This window comes from Pristis pectinata, chromosome 8 (assembly GCF_009764475.1).
Source record: "Pristis pectinata isolate sPriPec2 chromosome 8, sPriPec2.1.pri, whole genome shotgun sequence".
In the NCBI taxonomy this organism is placed as follows: Eukaryota; Metazoa; Chordata; class Chondrichthyes; order Rhinopristiformes; family Pristidae; genus Pristis; species Pristis pectinata.
The window spans coordinates 93,343,493-93,362,366 of NC_067412.1; the positions used below are offsets into that span (position 1 = coordinate 93,343,493).

The 18,874-nt window shown below is 45.1% G+C and overlaps 1 protein-coding gene across 7 annotated transcripts in view; it reads right to left on the minus strand.

The window, feature by feature from the left end:
- The window catches only part of radx (RPA1 related single stranded DNA binding protein), a 77,323-nt gene extending 63,448 nt beyond the window's left edge, over positions 1-13,875 (minus strand). For 2 of the 7 annotated variants that reach the window (XM_052020812.1, XM_052020806.1), the window contains exons 1-4: positions 12,862-13,133; positions 11,323-11,959; positions 6,560-6,705; positions 2,061-2,253 (exon numbers count right to left, since the gene is read on the minus strand). In XM_052020812.1, the coding sequence (XP_051876772.1) occupies positions 2,061-2,253; positions 6,560-6,705; positions 11,323-11,956 (973 nt within the window). In that variant the 5' untranslated portion in view covers positions 11,957-11,959; positions 12,862-13,133. Of the gene's footprint in view, positions 1-2,060; positions 2,254-6,559; positions 6,706-11,322; positions 12,015-12,352; positions 12,451-12,861; positions 13,150-13,815 lie in introns of those variants that run through there. The other 5 variants (XM_052020811.1, XM_052020808.1, XM_052020810.1 and 2 more) reach the window with 5 other exon arrangements.
- Positions 13,876-18,874: the final 4,999 nt, after the last annotated feature.

Sequence of the window (18,874 nt, forward strand, 5' to 3'; positions counted from 1 at the left end):
GTCATGACAACAACCTTTCCCTCAATGTCAAAAAAACAAAAGAGCTGGTCATTGACTTCAGGAAAGGGGGCGGTGTACATGCACCTGTCTACATCAATGGTGCTGATATCAAGAGGGTTGAGAGCCTTAAGTTCCAGGAGTGAACATGATCAATAGCCTGTCCTGGTGCAACCACGAAGATGCCATGGCCAAGAAAGCTCACCAGCGCCTCCACTTCCTCAGGAGGCTAAAGAAATTTGGCAGGTACCCCTTGACACTCACTAACTTTTATCAATGCACCATAGAAAGTGTCCTATCCGGATGTATCATGGCTTGGTACGGCAACTGCTTTGCCCGGGACCGCAAGGAACTGCAGAGAGTTGTAGACACAGCCCAGTGCATCAAAGAAACCAGCCTCCCCTCAATGGACTCTGTCTATACCTCTCATTGCCTTGGTGAAGCAGCCAGCATAATCAAAGACCCCACCCACCCGGGTCATTCTTTCCCTTCAGGCAGAAGATACAGGAGCCTGAGGGCACATACCACCAGGCTCAAGGACAACTTCTATCCCATGGTGATAAGACTATTGAACAGTTCCCTTATACAATGAGATGGACTCTTGACCTCACAATCTACTTTGTTTGACCTTGCACCTTATTGTCTACCTGCAATGCACCTCCTTGTAGCTGAGACACTTGACTCTTTATTCTGTTGTTGTTTTTACCCTGTACTACCTCAATGCACTGTGTAATGAATTGATCTGTACGAACGCTATGCAAGACAAGTTTTTGACTGTACCTCGGTACAAGTGACAATAATTAAACCAATACCAATACCAGTTACAGAAAAAGTGCAGTGCAGGTAGACAAATAAAGTGCAAGGGCTATGATGAGGTAGATTGCAAGATCAACAGTTCATCTTTTAGCGTATGATAGGTCTGTTCAAGAATTTTCAAGTGGGATAAAGGCCATCCTTGAGCCTGGTGGTATGTGTTCTCAAACTTTTCAAGAGAGAATGACTCTTCTGAAGGGGAGGGGTCCTTAATTATGGTGGCTACTTTCCTGAGGCAACGGGAAGTGTAGACAGAGTCAGTGGAGGGGAAGCTGGTTTGCGTGATGGACTGGGCTGCGTTCACAACTCTCTGTTAATTCTAGCAGGCTCGGGCAGAACAGTTGCCATACCAAGCTGTTACCAGACAGGATGCTTTCAATGGTGCCTCTGTAAAAATTGGTGAGTCATCGGGGACATGCCGAATTTCCTTAGCCTTCTGAGGAAGTAGAGGCGTGAGTGTATTTTTTTGGCCATGCCATCCACGTGGCTGGACCAGGACAAATTGTTGGTGATAGTTACACCTCTCAACCTTGAAGCTCTCAACCATCTCCACCTTAATGGCCTCCTTCTGTGTTACAGTAAGTAAATGAGAGAACAGGGGGAGCACGCAGTATCTGCGGACACCCTGATTGAGTTCTGCGCTCGGTGGGCCCCTCAGGGGATCGCGTGTGTCATGGACGGTGAGAATGCGATTCTTCTCTGAAGCATTGCGTGTGCGATTAGCGGGTGTTCTTCTACGCTGTGTTGTGTGTGCGTTCCACGAGTGTTAGTTAGCGTTATTGCTGTACTTATATAGCTGCTTGGTTTGTTTTCTTCTCTTTTCTGTATTAGTTGTAGTATTTTGACAATGGTTATCCTTTTGTAGTGCTTTTAGCTAATAAATGTTTATATTAAAAAAAAGGCAAAACAGGGGGAGCACACGGTATCCTCGGGCACCCTGATTGAGTTCTGCGCTCAGTGGGGCGCTCAGTGGGACCCTCAGGGGATCGCGTGTGTCGTGGATGGTGAAAATGTGATTCTTATCTGAGATAGTGCGGGTGCATTTAGCGGTTGTTAGCATTATTGCTGTAGTTATGTAAGTTTGCATAGTTTTTCTTCTACTTTCTGTATCAGTTGTAGTAGTTTGACACTGGATGTCTTTTTGTTGTGCTTTCAGCAAATAAACGTTTGTAAAATTTTAAAAAAAGGCAGAACAGGACATCCCATCACACTCAATATTTCCTTGATTATAATGAATTTGGCTCTCTTACCTATGAACCGATAGCTCTTCATCTGCGAGTCACATGGCGTGGCCCAGGTCCTTCTCTGGTAACTCTGCTTGATGGAGTAACGGTGGAGCAGGAGAACTGTGCCAACGTGCAGGGACTGGTACCACTCTCGGCACAGGGAGTTCCACAGGACCACTGACATCATGCCAGTCTGGTCTGCCACTTCCAAGTAAGCCTACAGCAAGAGCCAGGGTTAATCTTCTCCACCATCACAAAGCATTACCGTCACTAAATGGACAACTCCCGGGGAAGCCAATGAAGCACGTGAAGTCAGGGCTACTCGCGCCTCTTGCTAAAGGGAAAGTTTCAGAGGGAGGTCAGTGTCTGATTCCCAAGGAAACAAAAATAAACCCTGGCTTGAAAAATAAAATAAAACTTCAGATACTGGATATCTGAAACAGAATCACAGAGTAAGACAGCACGGAAACAGGCCCCTCAGCCCAACAGGTCCATGCCAACGAGGATGCCCATCTGAGTTAGTTCAATTTGCCCACGTCTGGCCCATATCCCTCTAAAACTTTGCATGGTAGTGTAAGGGCGGCACGGTGGTGTAGCGGTTAGTGTAACACTATTACAGTGCCAGCGACCTGGGTTCAATTTCGGCCGCTGTCTGTAAGGGGTTTGTACGTTCTCCCCGTGTCTGCGTGGGTTTCCTCTGGGTGCTCCAGTTTCCTGCCACATTTCAAGACGTACGGGTTAGGAAGTTGTGGGCAGGAGGTACAGGAGCCTGAAGACCCATGCCTCAAGGTTCAACAACAGCTTCTTCCCCACTGCCATCAGGTTCTTGAACCCACCTGAAAAACCCTAATTCTCCTTTGGACTACATTTCCTTTTTCTCTGCCTCAACTTGCACTGATGTCATGATGTTTATTTTGTTGTGTACATTATATATAATTTATGTTAATTTAAAAGTTTAAGTTTATGTTAATTTAAGTTTATGTTAATTTAAGTTTATGTTAATTTAAGTTTATGTTAATTTAAGTTTATGTTAATTTAAGTTTATGTTAATTTAAGTTTATGTTAATTTAAGTTTATGTTAATTTAAGTTTATGTTAATTTATGTTTGTACTGTGCTGCTGCTGCAAAGAGCTAATCTTCATGGCATTTATACCCTGGGTATGTATGCCCATGACAATAAACTTGAACATGAAGTAACTGGAAAAGAATTAGCAGGGAGCTGAGAAGAAATGTTTTCGCCTAGAGAGAGGTCAGTACCTGGAACTCACTGACTTAAGGCAGAAACACCTATTGCATTTAAAAAAATGTACTTGGATGTGTCCTTGAACAGTTCCAGATCAGGTGCTGGAAGATGGGATTAGGCTGAGAGTCTGAGGGAAGAATGAGAGGGGATCTAACAGAATGAAATTATGAAAGGGTTAGATAAGATAGAGGCGGGAAGGTTGTTTCCACTGGTAGGCGATACTAGAACTAGGGGACATAGCCTCAAGACTCGGGGGAATAGATTTGGAACGGAGATGAGGAGAAACTGCTTTTCCCAGAGAGTAGTGAGTCTATGGAATTCTCTGCCCAAGGGAGCAGTAGAGGCTACCTCATTAAATATATTTAAGATATAGTTAGCTAGATTTTTGCATAGTAGGGGAATTAAGGGTTATGGGGAAAAGGCAGATAGGAGGATCTGAGTCCAGGGCCAGATCAGCCATGATCTTATTGAATGGCGGAGCAGCCTCAATGGGCCAGTTGGCCTACTCCTGCTCTTATTTCTTATGTTCTATTCTATCAAACAGCACAGAAGCAGTGGGCCAATTGCCCTTGTTCCATGTTGTATGGCAGCACCGTAGTGTAGCAGTTAGCATAACGCTATTACAGTGCCAGCGACTCGGGTTCAATTCCCGCCGCTGTCTATAAGGAGGTTGTACATTCTCCCTGTGACTGCGTGGGTTTCCTCCGGGTGTTCCAGTTTCCTGCCACATTTCAAGACGTACGGGTTAGGAAGTTGTGGGCATGCTATGTTGGCGTCGGAAGTGTGGCGACACTTGCAGGCTGCCCCCAGAACACTCTACACAAAAAGACACATTTCACCGTGTGTTTCAATGTACCTGTGACTAATAAATAATTACTTAATATTAAATTTCTCTGATTGTATAAAATTCATCACTGGTTGTTCATTGTAAACATTCTGCATTGTAGTGGGAATGCTTCACACCCTGGTTCAGAAATTCCATTCCATTGACTCTGAGCATGAATAAACTTCTGGGCAACTCAGATATGAACTCTCCTCCTACCGTGACAGCTGGGATGGGGTGCTGAGGGATGTGGGTCAGGGGTGAAGACATAAGATGGACAGAACATGACTGTAACTTGCCAGACTCCAGCCTGCCGCTACTGGTTCCGTGGTGGATGTCGTGGTGTCCCTGACAGAGAGCAGGGAGCTTTACTCATGGCAGGAAGCCTGGCTGTTGGGTTTGCGAGAATGGGAAGTAGAAGGTGCTGGCCCCTGGTGGTAGGTGGCTGTTTCAGCACCTCTTCTGGGCTGTGCTGAAGGAAGAGTGTTTACCATACCACTGGCAGCCCTGAGCCACAGACTCAAGACCTTTTGGAATCCTCAACCCTTCCCCAAAACTTCTGTCGACTCTTCCCCCATTGCTCCTTTGCTGCCTGTTTCTGCCGGCCAATCTCTACAACTGGGTCTCCACTGAGCAGAAAGAGAATCTACTCAATACCATGATGGTCTAGATCATAGAACATTACAGCACAGTACAGGCTCTTCGGCCCACAATGTTGTACCATCATTTTATTCTGCTCTAAGATCTATCTAACCTTCCCTCCCACATAGCCCCCCCATTTCTCTATCATTCATGTGGCTATCTAAGAGTCTCTTCAATGTCCCTCATGTATCTGCCCCCACACCCTCTGCCGGCAGTGCGTTCCGCACACCCACCACTCTTTGTGTAAAAAACGTACCCCTGATATCCATCTTATACCTTCCTCCAATCACTTTAAAATTATGTCCCCTCGCGTTAGCCATTGTCACCCTGGGAAAAAGTCTCTGACTGTCCACTCGATCTATGCCTCTTATCATCTTGTACACCTCTATCAAGTCACCTCTCATCCTCCTCTCCAAAGAGAAAAGCCCCAGCTCACTCACCCTAACCTCATAAGACATACCCTCCAATCCAGGCAACATTCTGATAAATCTCCTCTGGTCCTCTGGTTTGGTGCTGACAGATGGGACCTCTGAGTCCCACTGAAACCTGGCCCAACTAAAATGGGAGGTGTCATAGACAATGAATATAGTTATCGGGAATTACAAAGGGATCTTGATCAGCTGGGTAAGTGGGCCGAGGAATGTCCAATGGAGTTTAATTCAGCTAAGTGCACGGCATTGCATTTTGGGAAGACAAACGAGGGTGGGGCTTCCATGGTGAACAGTAGGGCCCTGAGGAGTGTTGTTTAACAGATGGACCTTGGAGTATAAGTACAAGGTTCCCTGAAAGTAGTGTCACAAGTAGACAGGGTGGTTAAGAAGGCCTTTGGCACGCTGGTCTTCATCAGTCAAGGCATTAAGTACAGAAGTTGGGGATGTCATGTTGCAGTTGTACAAGACATTGGTGAGGCCACATTTGGAATACTGTGTTCAGTTTTGGTCACCCTGCTATAGGAAAGATGCCATTAAACTGGAAAGTGTGCAGCGGAGATTTACAAGGGTGTTGCCGGGACTCGAGGGACTGAGTTTATATTGAGAGGTTGAGAAGGCTAGGACTATATTCACTGGAGCATAGGAGAATGAGGGGTGATATTATAGAGGTGTACAAAATCATGAGAGGCATAGATAGGATGAATGCACATAATCTTTTTCCCAGGGTTGGGGAATCAAGAACTTGAGGACATAGGTTTAGGGTGAGAGGGGAAAGATTTAATAGGAACCTGAGGGGCAACTTTTCTTTTTACCCAGTGGGTGGTTCGTATATAGAATGAGCTGCCAGAGGAAGTGGTGGAGGCAGGTATATTAACAACACTTGAAAGGCACTTGTACAGGTACGTGGATAGGAAAGGTTTAGAGGGATATAGGCCAAACTTTAAAACTTTATTTTACAGCACGGTAACAGGCCCAACGAGCCCGTGCCACCCAATTACATCATGTTAACCTACCCGCACATCTTTGGAATGTGGGAGGAAACCGGAGCACCCGGAGGAAACCCACGCAGACACAGGGAGAACGTACAAACTCCTTACAGTGATGGCAATTGAACCCCAATCGCTGGCGCTGTAATAGCGTCACGCTAACCACTAACCCTGGGCCAATAGGACTAGCTTAGACGGGAATCTTGGTTGGCATGGACCAGTTGGGCCGAAAGGCCTGTTTCCATGCCGTATGACTTTACCTCCAGCCCCACTTGGCCCCTCACTATCTGCTTGAACTAACAGGCATGGAGAAGTGAACAGCAACGCTGCCAGCCATACAATGTTCTGGACCACAGTCTTCAGAATGCTGGGAAGGGAATGTTTCCGAGGTCACGGACCTGATAAGGAAAGTCCACCTTGGTGCCAGGGCGTCCATAATAGCGTAACCGGGATTTGTACATCACTCGGACCAGAAGGTGTGGAAACTCGACTCTCGTCCTCCAAGTCCTGGACAAGGTTTCGAGAGAGATGAGTCCGCAAGCTGCTGGGGAACAAGAATAAAATGTCAATCCATTTTGACATGACAAACTGGATCACTGGAATCCCGCTTTGCAATAGTTCTTATGAGCAGCACCACAATTAACTGGGCAAATCTGAGACCATAAGATAGAGGAGCAGAATTAGGCCATTCGGCCCATCGAATCTGCTCTGCCATTTAATCATGGCTGATTTTTTATTTCAACCCCATTCTCCTGCCTTCTCCTCGTAACCCTTAACCCCCTTACCAATCAAAAACCTATCAATCTCCGTCTCAAATACACCCAATGACTAGGCCTCCACAGCCCTCTGTGGCAACACGTTCCACAGATTCACCATCCTCTGGATGAAGAATTTTCTCCTCATCTAAAGGAACCTCCCTTTATTCTGGGGCTGTGCCCTTGGATCCTAGACTCTCCCACTGATGGAAACATCCTCTCCCTGTCCACTCTATCCAGGTCTTTCAGTAATTAGTGGGTTTCAATGAGATTCCCCCCCACCACCCCCCAACCTCCTGAGTATCACTGATTAGAGATAGCATGAGTTTGAAAAGGGGAGGCCATGTGTGACCTCAAAAGGTTTGTGAGGATAACTGCTGTGCAGGCAGTATGTCCAATGCCTGTGTTATGGAGGGTAACATCGGGTATTGCTGGGATTGGTCGCTAATTCTTCAGGACACTGTGAGTAGATGGGCGTTGAGAATGGTGATGATATTCTGTACGATTATATTCCAGCTAAATACAGTTAAGGCAACATCTCACCACCTGGGCCATACCATCTTCTCGCAGCTACCATCAGGCAGGAGGTACAGAAGCCTGAAGTCCCACACCACCAGGTCCAAGAACAGCTACTTCCCTTCAACCATTTGGTTCTTGAATCGACCAGCAAAACCCGAATCACTACAGTTTAGCAACACTATGACCACTTTGCACTGAAATGGACTTTGTTTTGGTTTTGTTCCATTGTGTTCTTTCTTTTAAAAATTGTGTATAATTTATATTTTTCTTGTGAACACTGCTTATGTGAGGCTATGTGCCTGTGATGCTGCTGTAAGTTTTTCATTGCAACTGTGCAGACATGTGCATGTGACAATAAACTTGGCTTTGAAAAACAAAACCTATGCCACTATTAGACCAGGAATGTCCCACAGAACCAGAGAACCTTTTTCACTCAGAGGGCTGCAGAAGACAAGTTGCTGAATATATTTCAAAAAGGAGATAGATTTCTAGACAGAAATGGCATTAAGGGGAATACTATATTAAGACAGATGATGAAACATAATCTGAATGAATAGTGGAGCAGGTTTGAAGAGCTAAATAGCCTACTCCTGGTCCTATTTTCTTTGGTTTAATGCAACCCACCAATCCAGAAGGGTGCCAGGCTGCCCAAAAGATAATAATTCATCCATACTGGCTCTGTGACCATGTAGGATCAGCCAAAGACGTATGGGTTAGGAAGATGTGGGCATGCTATGTTGGTGCCGGAAGTGTGGCGACACTTGTGGGCTGTCCCCAGAACACTGTACGCAAAAGATGCATTTCACTGTGTGTTTCGATGTACACGTGACTAATAAAGATATCTTATTTTAGTTACAGAATAGTGAACCATGTTATATCAGCAACCATCAGTGGTCACGGTCTGATAGGAGCTAGGTATAGAAGAAAGGAAATATATTGTGCAATCACCACATAAAAGAAATCTTTGAAAGTGAAAGTGAAAACCACGTGACCAATAATAAACTTCTCTTTTATGTTCCTATTGCATGTATAATGAAAATGGGGACTAGGTCCTCATTTCAATTGGAATAAAAATGCAACAATGATAATGAATGTAATTGGTGCATTAGAAGAGGGATTAGAATAACAAATTGTTAAATTTGGGTTGATGTTAATTTACTTCTCACAAAAGTTAAAAGGCAAAAGATTCAAATCAATCAACTATGGATAAAGTTCAGCAAGTTCTCTGGAAATTAAATCACACACAAGGCATGCATGGGAAAGACACCAGTCAGATTACTGTGGGAGATGAATCAAAGAAGTCTGAAAGAAAAACAGAAATACTGGAAAAACTCAGCGGGTCAGGCAGCATCTGTGGAAAAAGGAACAGTTAATGTTTCAGGTCCAGGACTCATTGTCAGGCTGGGGAAGGGAGAAAAACAAGTGAGGTTTCAGTTAGCAGAGAAGGTGGGAGAGGGATGGTAGAACAGAGGGAATATCTGATAGAGTGAGACCAGATGGGTTAATGGGGGCAGTTAGAGTATCCAAGTATCCTTCTTACTCTGTGTAATTTGTTGTTAATAATGAGGCCGTGGGACTTGCCCAGCACGCCAAACTACAAATACATAAACAAAATCTGAACCAAGATGATGATAGTCAGAAATGGTCAGTTCCTATACAGACAAAAAGAGAATTAGGTCAAACTGGAGAATTTGATTGAGTTAGGAGATTCGGTATGTCACCAAAGACTCTTGCAAATTTCTATAAATGTACGGTGGAGAGCATTCTAACTGGTTGTATGAGCGCCTGGTATGGAGGCTCCAATGCACAGCATCGCAAGAGGCTGCAGAGGGTTGTAGACTCAGCCAACTCCACCACGGGCACAACCCTCCCCACCATCGAGGACATATTCAAGAGGCAGTGCCTCAAGGCAGCGGTATCCATCATTAAAGACCCTCACCATCTGGGACATGCCCTCTTCTCGTTACTACCATCGGGGAGGAGGTACAGGAGCCTGAAGACCCACACTCAATGATTCAGGGACAGCTTCTTCCCCTCCACCATCAGATTTCTGAACAGTCCATGAACACTACCTTGTTATTCCTTTTTTTTTGCACTATTCATTTATTTTATAATTTATAGTAATTTTATGTCTTTGCACTGTACTGCTGCTGCAAAACAACAAACTTCACAACATTCAAGTCAGTGATAAGAAATCTGATTCGGAGTCTGAAAGGTTGCAACATACCCAGAAGGAAAATGAGGTGCTGCTCCTCAAACTTGCTTTGGCCCTCATTGTAATGATGCAGGAGGCCACAGTCAGGTCAGAGTGGGAGTGGGATGGTGGATTAAGTTGACAGGCAACTAGGAGCTCAGGGTCACTTCCGCGGACTGAACTCAAGTGCTCCATGTCAGCCATGTTAACTCTGTTTCCCTTTTCACACATGCTGCCTGACCTGCTGAGCGTTTCCAGCATTTTCTGTTGCTCTTTCAAATGACTGTGGTATCCCGGCACCAACAACAGTGGGATTGACGTACTGAAGTACAAGTACACCCATGATCCGCACTGATGTCGTGTTTGCTTCTGGCTTTGCAGCTGCACATTCATTTATTAGACCTGCTAAGCGCGAAGAGCTAAATTACGAGTTAGCTCCCCTGTGACATGAGAGTGAATTTGGCGGGAGTTGATGGGAATGTGGGGAGAATAAAATGGGATTACTGAAGGATTAGTGCAAAGGGTGTTTGATGGTCAGCGCAGACTTGCTGGGCCAACAGGCCTGTTTCCATGCTCTCTCTCTCTATAAATAATTTCCATTAAAGACACTGTGAGATGCTGACTGCACTTGGCGAGATCCCAGTGCCAGGCCATTATGAGTGAACTCCAGGAACAATTTTCACACAAAGGGTCATGGAAATTGTTAGCTGAATGCTCCAAAAATGCTGGGGGATAAAACAGGAACTTCCAGGACTGAGATAAATAAATGAGTCATCTCCTTTTTTGGTGAGTCAAGTGCACAGAATCCATGGAACTCCCTCCTTGACAAGCAGTACAAGTCCCAGGAGAAGCTGGAATCTGGAGCAATAAACTGCTGGAGGAACTGAGCAGGTTCGGTAGCATCTGTGGAGGGAAATGGACAGATGACCTTTAGGGTCAAGACCCTTCATCTGGACTGTAAGGTAGAAGGGAGATAGCCGGTATGAAGGAGTGGGGCAAAACGGTAAGTCCTTATTCTGTCTAACTGCATCCTTCCCATGCATGAGCTTGTTTCTGTTAAACCTTCAACACTGTCACACTTATCAGATGTAGTTGGATGGCCAATGCAAGAGGCAAAGAGGATGCCCAATTCATTTACTGATTATCGGAGGATTTGCACATTCTACAACACTGTGTGTCACAAGCTGACGATGAACACACAACAGATTTATGAGGATGTTGCCAGGACTAGAGGGCCTGAGTTCTAGGGAGAGGTTGGCCAGGCTAGGTCTTTATTCCTTGGAACGTAGGAGAAGGAGGGGCGACCTTATAGAAGTGTTTAAAATTATGAGAGGCACAGATACAATGGATAGTAACAGTCTTTTCCCCAGGGTAGGGGAGTCCAAAACTAGGGGGCATAGGTTTAGGGCGAGGGGGGAAGATTTAAAAGGGACCTGAGGGGCAACTTTTTCTGCGCAGAGGGTGGTGAGTGTATGGAATGAGCTGCCGGAGGAAGTGGTTGAGGCAGGTACAATGGTATCATTTAAGAAGCACTTGGATAGGTACATGGAGGGGCAGGGCTTAGAGGGATGTGGGCCGAACGCAGGAAATTGGGACTAGTCGGGTGGGCACCGTGGTCAGCATGGACTGGCTGGGCCGAAGGGCCTGTATCCATGCGGTATTGCTCTATGACTCCATAACAGATCAGACTTACCTTCAAAGGGTACCTCTGCGGCAGGCAATTGCTTTGAGGAGTTCCATTCCGCACCACAGGGGTCAGTGTTATTCCACAAGGGTAAATAATGGGCCCTTCCACCTTTCAATGGGGTTGCCGACTGCAGAGTGGTCAGCAAATCCCGTCCCCTCTGGTTCGTAGTGAGGTCGCGGAGGGGTGCAGCGCTGAGGGTGCCGACGTCCACCTGGGAAGTGTGCTCACTGGCGTCCAGCTCCAGTGACTCAATCTGCAGGAAGCAGCGGCTCAGCCTCTTCTCATCGTAGACCAAGCTGCAGCGGGTGACGCGGATTCCCCGACCGGCTCTCAAGCAGTTCCGCTGCACCAGGGGGTTCAGCTCAGGTGACAGGTGACACTTCACCTGGCAACTGCCGTCAGATACAGTCACATCGTACAGGTAGCCGGAGGGAGGGCCACAGCTGGCTTCGCTGGCAGGTTCTCCCAGGTAGCGATGGACGGCCAAAACTGAAAGGAGTTCGGTGGCGCTGACTGACTTCGGGGTGACAGAAGATACAAGATGGTGAAGGAGTTTTGAGACGACAGAGGAGCACCCTTGATCGGCAGCAGAACCAACGATATCACCGGGAGAAGAACTGACGCACAAATCAGCCGACATCACCTAAATAGGACAGCAGACAAGTTCAAATCATGACCGTGGGGATTGTTCTTGTGACCTATAATGAACAATAGGATGGAGGAATGTTACTGCAATTCACACAGTGAACACCAAGATCGAGATTGGTACTGTAACTTAGACACTGACATTTGGATAGCATTGTTCACAAAAACCAGCCTCCCCTCCATGGACTCTGTTTATACTTCTCTCTGTCTTGGAACAGCAGGCAATATTATCAATGACCCCTCCCAACCAGAACATTCTCCTCCCCACTTCCATCAGGCAGAAGATACAAAAGCTTGAAAACATGCACCACCAGGCTCAAGGACAGCTTCTATCCCGCTGTTATAAGACTATTGAACAGACCTCTCGTATGGTTTTGACTTCAAAACCTACCTCACCGTGGCTCTTGCATTTTATTGTCTCCCTGCACCGCACTTTCTCCGTAACTGTAACACTACATTCTGCATTCTGCTACTGCTTTTCCCTTGTACTACCTCGATGTACTTATGTTTTGAAATGAACTCTATGGATGGTAGGCAAAACAACGTTTTTCACTGTATCTCGGTACATGTGACAATAATAAACCAATTACCAAAACTCAGTGAACATTAGGATGGGATTGTTACTGAAACTGACAGTCAACATTAGAATGGAGACACAGGAGACTGCAGATGAACTCAACGGGTCAGGCAGCATCTGTGGAGAGAAATGGAGTTCAGATGAAGGGTCAAGACCCAGAACATTGACTGCCCATTTCCCTCCACAGATGCTACCTGACCCACTGAGTTCCTCCAGCAGTTTGTTTTTTGCAGCATTCGGATGGGAATGTTCCCGGAACTCACACTGAACGCTCATCACTGTAACTCATCAAACATTAGGATGGAATTGTTACCGAAACTCACAGTGAACACTCGGACGGGATTGTCACTGTAACTCCGCCAGCACCGGGAATGGTTTGTCACTCTTGGCAAACACTGAACATTAGGATGGGATTGTTACTGGACTCAGCGAACACTAGGACGGGATTGTCACTGCAACTCAACACTAGGATGGGTTTGTCACTCGAGGTAAACACTGGATATTAGGATGAGGATTGTTTCTGCAATTTACAGTCCTAAACACTTCCTCCTCTTGACCAGCTGACGTTTTGCATTTTAACGCCAGAATTCGAACATTCGTGTTTTGTGGTCGAATGCTCGAATGGTACAAGAAACCAATAAGCACTGGTTTTACTAATGACAAACGTACTGAGCCAATAACCGCGCCCGATCCTGTGTTTCAAATCATTCAAACATTCAACGTAATAAAATGATTATGGGTATTAAAGGGGCCAATCCTTAAAGGAACAGGCAAAGTGGGCAGGATCTGTTTTGCCTAGGACAGTTATTTGCCGATTATTAATTAGCCAACGATCTGATTAGTTTTTGGTGGATCTCAGACATTTGTCACCCGTACTGTTTGCTTTTTAGATTAAAATGTAACACATAGTTTACATGCCGTAACAAAGTGTTCGGTGCTGGGTTCCACTGTGTTACTCTGAGTCGCCTTCGCCTGGTTAAGTTAGAGCTGACCTCCGGCGACTTCATGCACTGCCTGGTGTTAACTGCATGAGAAGGGGAGCCCGTCAGTTTCCGCCCCGCTGAAATTGACAAGTTGGGTGCTGCGCTGTTGCAGACGGAGATCCGAGATCATCCCCACCCCCTCGTCACATCGAAGGAGAGAATTATCGATGCGCATGCTCGGGGACCAAACTTCAAACCATGGTGGGGTCATTCCCTGAAGCTTTCCCTTCCACTGTGTTGCACTGCATTCAGTAGTGTGAGCGCATCTTTTTCACATACACCATTGGCACTTACGTGGCCCCCTGGGTTGAAGCACCCTTCCGTTGTTTGAGGGGTTTCCCCACTGGAGTCCCAGTAGCGGAAATACTCTGGCTGTAGCCTTTCCCCACGGAGCTTTTGCATTGGCTGTTTTTTCTCCCCCATTATGAATCAAATTTATTTTTGAAATGAAAAAAAGATCCCCTCTACCTTGAAGTTCAGGTGTACGGTTCCCTGAAAGTGACGTAGCAGGTAGCCATTGAGCTGGAAAGAGTCCACAGGAGATTTATGAGGATGTTGCCAGGGCTTGAGGGACTGAGTTATGGAGAGAGGTTGAGCATAGAACATTACAGCACAGTACAGGCCCTTCAGCCCACAATGTTGTGCCGACATTTTATCCTGCTCTAAGATCTATCTAACCTTTCCCTCCCACATAGCCCCCTATTTTTCTATCATTCATGTGGCTATCGAAGAGTCTCTTAAATGTCCCTAATGTATCTGCCCCCACAACATCTGCCGGCAGTGCGTTCCATGTACCCACCACTCTCTGTGTAAAAAACTTACCCCTGCCATCCCCCTTATATCTTCCTCCAATCACCTTAAAATTATGTCCCCTCGTGTTAGCCATTTTCGCCCTGGGAAAAAGTCTCTGACTGTCCACTTGACCTATGCCTCTTATCGTCTTGTACACCTCTATCAAGTCACCTCTCATTCTCCTTCGCTCCAAAGAGAAAAGCCCTAGCTCACTCAACCTATGAGGACAGGTTAGGACATTTTTCACTGGTGCATATGAGAATGTGGGGTAGACATTTAATCACAGCACATGCCCCGACCTCAAAGGAAATGAATGAGTCATTCCCCTGTTGACACCCCTGTAGCCTACACTGCCGTAAGTGGCCGGACTTTACACACACCTGTAGTCTACACCGTGCTGTAAATGACCGGACTTTACACACTCTTGTAGTCTACACCGTGCTGTAAATGACTTACATGATCCTGCTCCATTGTGTTACACGGTAATCCCACTACACTTGGGAAATTCTGGGTTTTGGGCATGAGTTTGGATACTCTGCCCTGGTTCATGAATAAAATATTACCATGTTTCCCCTACTATCAACTTACTGCTTGACCCTGTCACCCGTATAATCTATTTCTTATTTATTTGTCCTGAAGTGTTGTGTGTGAAACAGTAACTATGTTTTTTATGTCTCTTACTGGATTAGTTGCAGAGATACATCATCCTCTCTGGAAGTCTGCAAGCTACAGTTGATGTTTGTTTGTGAAGCTTTGGATCCAGAATAGTATAATTAATTTTTTTATTATATTCCATAAAGCACATGTTGCTTGAGTACAGGAGCTCCTTCACACATTCTGAAATACGAGGAGTTTTCCCTCTCAAAATTTCAAGATGATATTGCACAACAGTCTGGCACTGAATAATTAAAACAGCTGGAGAAAACATAAATAAACACCACGTAATTAATTTCAACTTTTCCATTGAAATGCAGTAAATATTTAAAACAACACAGGCACCCAGTGTTGCTTGAAGTGGTGGCTTGATTGGATTCAGAATGTTTTTACTCAATGAAGGTTTGACCTAATTTGCGTCCAGTCCTGGTCACACATCACCCCTCACCTTAACCATCTGTAATGGCCCCAGGTAAAGCCGGAGGTCGATTTGAATTCTCACAATTGTTTTCAAATCCCTCCATGGTCTTGTCTCTCCTTACCTCTGTAATCCAACACCCTGTCATCCCTGCAAATCCACAAGATATCTGGCTTCTTTGGCATCCCTTAATCTTATCATTCCACCATTGGATACCATGGTTTCAAATGCCAATGGCTTTTGCTTTAGAATCTATTCCCCAAACCTCTCCAGCTCCCCACGAGAGGATGCATTTTTTAGTCCTTTAGGATGCAATTAAAACCCAGTTATCAAGGTTTTAGTCACATGTTTTGATCTCACCTTATCTGGCTAAGATCAGTTTGTTCTTTGACAGCATTCCCTTGAGACATCTTAGGATACTTATGCAGAGGAGATCCTATATAAATATAAGTTGTTGTTTTGCTGCAGCCTCACATACTTGGACTCCAGTTACAAGAATGTATCAGTTGGACATATCACAGGTGAGGTGCAAGTTCTGCACAACTGCAGTTGCATGATACTATCATTTTAGTTTATTATTTCATGAGATATTAAGAGTAAGATGTTAAATATGTGAATTTAGATCTGCAATTTTTAAGGCAAACAATTTCAACAGCCTGAAAAATGCCAACCTGGGTGTAAAAATTAAAGAGGGCTTTGAACTTGTGGCTTTGGTTACTAAGTACCATGTAGAACTGTACTGTGCTGTAATGTTCTGTGTACCAAATGTGCAGCCAATGAAACTGAGCTTTTTTTCCCTATGACTATCATTCTGAAATTTCCTAATGCCAACCTGTCTTAAAGCAAAAGAACTGTAACAAATTATACTCTAGCATCTTGTGTATAACGAGAAGTGAAGTTTGCAGTGTGTTGTGGAGCTCTCTGATGTTTGGATATCGGAAGATGGGACTGATCAGCTTGCAACCCAGAGCAGTCAGGCTGTGTAATTGATTGCCATTAATATATCTGTATTGTTACTGTTAGCTTAAGTAATGTTATTACTTATGGAATATGCAAACTCTATACGATAGCACCAGCAGTCAGGATCAAAATGAGAGGGGGTCAATGTGAAACACTAGAAGGGGGGGGGGGGGGGGTGTGAAGCACCAGCAGGGGTCCCAGGAACTGTGAGGCAGCAGGTCTAACTGTTGTGCCACCTACTCTTAAATCAGGATTGTACAGCCTGAAAAGGCATATTTAATCATAACTTTACAAAGGAGCAGTAAATCTGCAGGGGTGGAGGGAAAGAGCAGGATTTTGGAAGTAATTGGACAGGCACATGGCTTTGTTCTCTGCTGTCAAATTCTAAAACATTGCACAGATTCCCATTGCTTTCTGCTCAGGGCTGCTATTAGTCATGAAACTCTCTATTGTGCTTCATTTGTGTGTGTTGATGTTCCCCCTGCTGCTTCAGATGTGTAAAAGAGGCCAAACCCTCACCCAATCAGGTCTGCACTGGAGGGAGGAAGCAAACAAAGTCCATGTTAGGTTGTATGTTTCACATGGTGATCAGTGCCAAGGATTTTCCTCAGTTTAATCCAATACCATTCTCTGTCCTAATTCACAACAAGGTTGGTGGGGAAGCCGTGCTGATGGGAGGAGAGGGGTGGGTTCACTGATTAGATGTTCAACCACCCACTGCCATGAAGCAGATTGGCTGTAGCCATGGAATTTTGCCTGGAGTTACACTAGGGGTTCATTAAATACAAACATGACTCAACATTGGAAATGACACAGTGCATGAATAAATTAATATAAAATATCTTTAAGCTGTAAAGAAACTAGATGACACTTTCACAGGAGTCAACAAATGCAACATTGGTATCTTTCTGAAAAATTCATTTGCAACATTACAACTTTATAACAAGTGGCAGCAAGCATTTCACACTACAGTGGGCCAACTGGTTGAGTTAGTGCAGCAGAACTCATTACAAAGCTGCCAATTCATTCATTCATATCCTAGCTTTCACCATCTCTAAGTTTTCATACTGAAGAAACTGCAGATTCCATATTATAGGGAGGCTGTCACATTGGGTTGGATTATCTGAATTGCTCCTGTTACTGGGGTCTTCGTCCTTCATCCCACCACTCCCAGGGCTTGCCCGTGAACCTCCATTTCAGTCATTCCTGGGGTATGCCCTCTGCTCATCTAATGCCAAGCCCCTGAGTTACCACTCAGGCCACTCGCAGCAACATTAGTGCTGCAATGACTTACAGCAGTCAGCCCTCCATGGATATAACAATTTCTGTGCAAGTTTCAGCTTGTAAATTTTAGTCTCAGCTTGTATGTAAACCTGCCCAGGTTCCTGACCCCAGTGTTCCTGACCCCAACTTCCTGTGTATACTGATCCACAGATGGTAAGGCAGTGGATGACGTGGATTTAGTGTGTTATTGAAACTGAAATAAGTCTTCAAACATTACTTACTGAGACTCAGATCTGCTTATTAGCAATAATCTTAATCACTGTCTCATACTTCTGCACACCAGACATTAATTGTTTAAAGCTTCTTACTTTGCTTCCCTCTTGTGGTTAGTCTACCAAATATTTGACAGATTTCAACAACCCACATTTATATCTTATAACGGAGATCTCGCAGTTCTTGGAAACATTATACGTTAAACCACAATCTTCTCAGCAAATACCAAGAGGATTTGTATATTCACAGAACTTCTTTATATTACACTGTTACTCAGTCAATGAGTTGTATAGGATGCACTGACACACAGGATACTTGTCCTGATCCCTGTATGCCACAACCTTCTCTATTGCATTCTGATTCTAGTTGGTAGGAACACAGGCTATGAACCATTGGACAGTAGCTTAAGTACTTGAGGTGAAACCTGGGCAGAGAAGTGGCAGATAGAGTTCAACACGGAAAAGTGTGAAGTGATAGACTTTGGGAGATCGAATTTGAAGGCAGAATACAAGGTTAATGGCAGGACTCTTAGCAGTGTGGAGGAACAGAGGGATCTTGGGGTCCACGTCCATAGATCCCTCAAGGTTGCTGCGCAAGTCGATAGGGTTGTTAAGGAGGCATATGGTGTGTTGGCCTTCATTAGTTGGGGCACTAAGTTCAAGAGCCGTGAGGTAATGTTGCAGCTCTATAGAACTCTGGCCAGACCACACTTAGAATATTGTGTTCAGTTCTGGTTGCCTCATTATAGGAAGGATGTGGAAGCTATAGAGAGGGTGCAGAGTAGATTTACCAGGATGCTGCCTGGATTGGAGAACATATCTTATGAGGATAGGTTGAGTGAGCTAGGGCTTTTCTCTTTGGAAAGAAGGAGGATGAGAGGTGACTTGAAAGAGGTGCACAAGATGATAAGAGGCATAGATCGAGTGGACAGTCAGAGACTTTTTCCCAGGGTGAAAATGGCTAACAGGAGGGGGCATAATTTTAAGGTGATTGGAGGAAGGTATAAAGGGGATGTCAGGGGTAAGGTTTTTG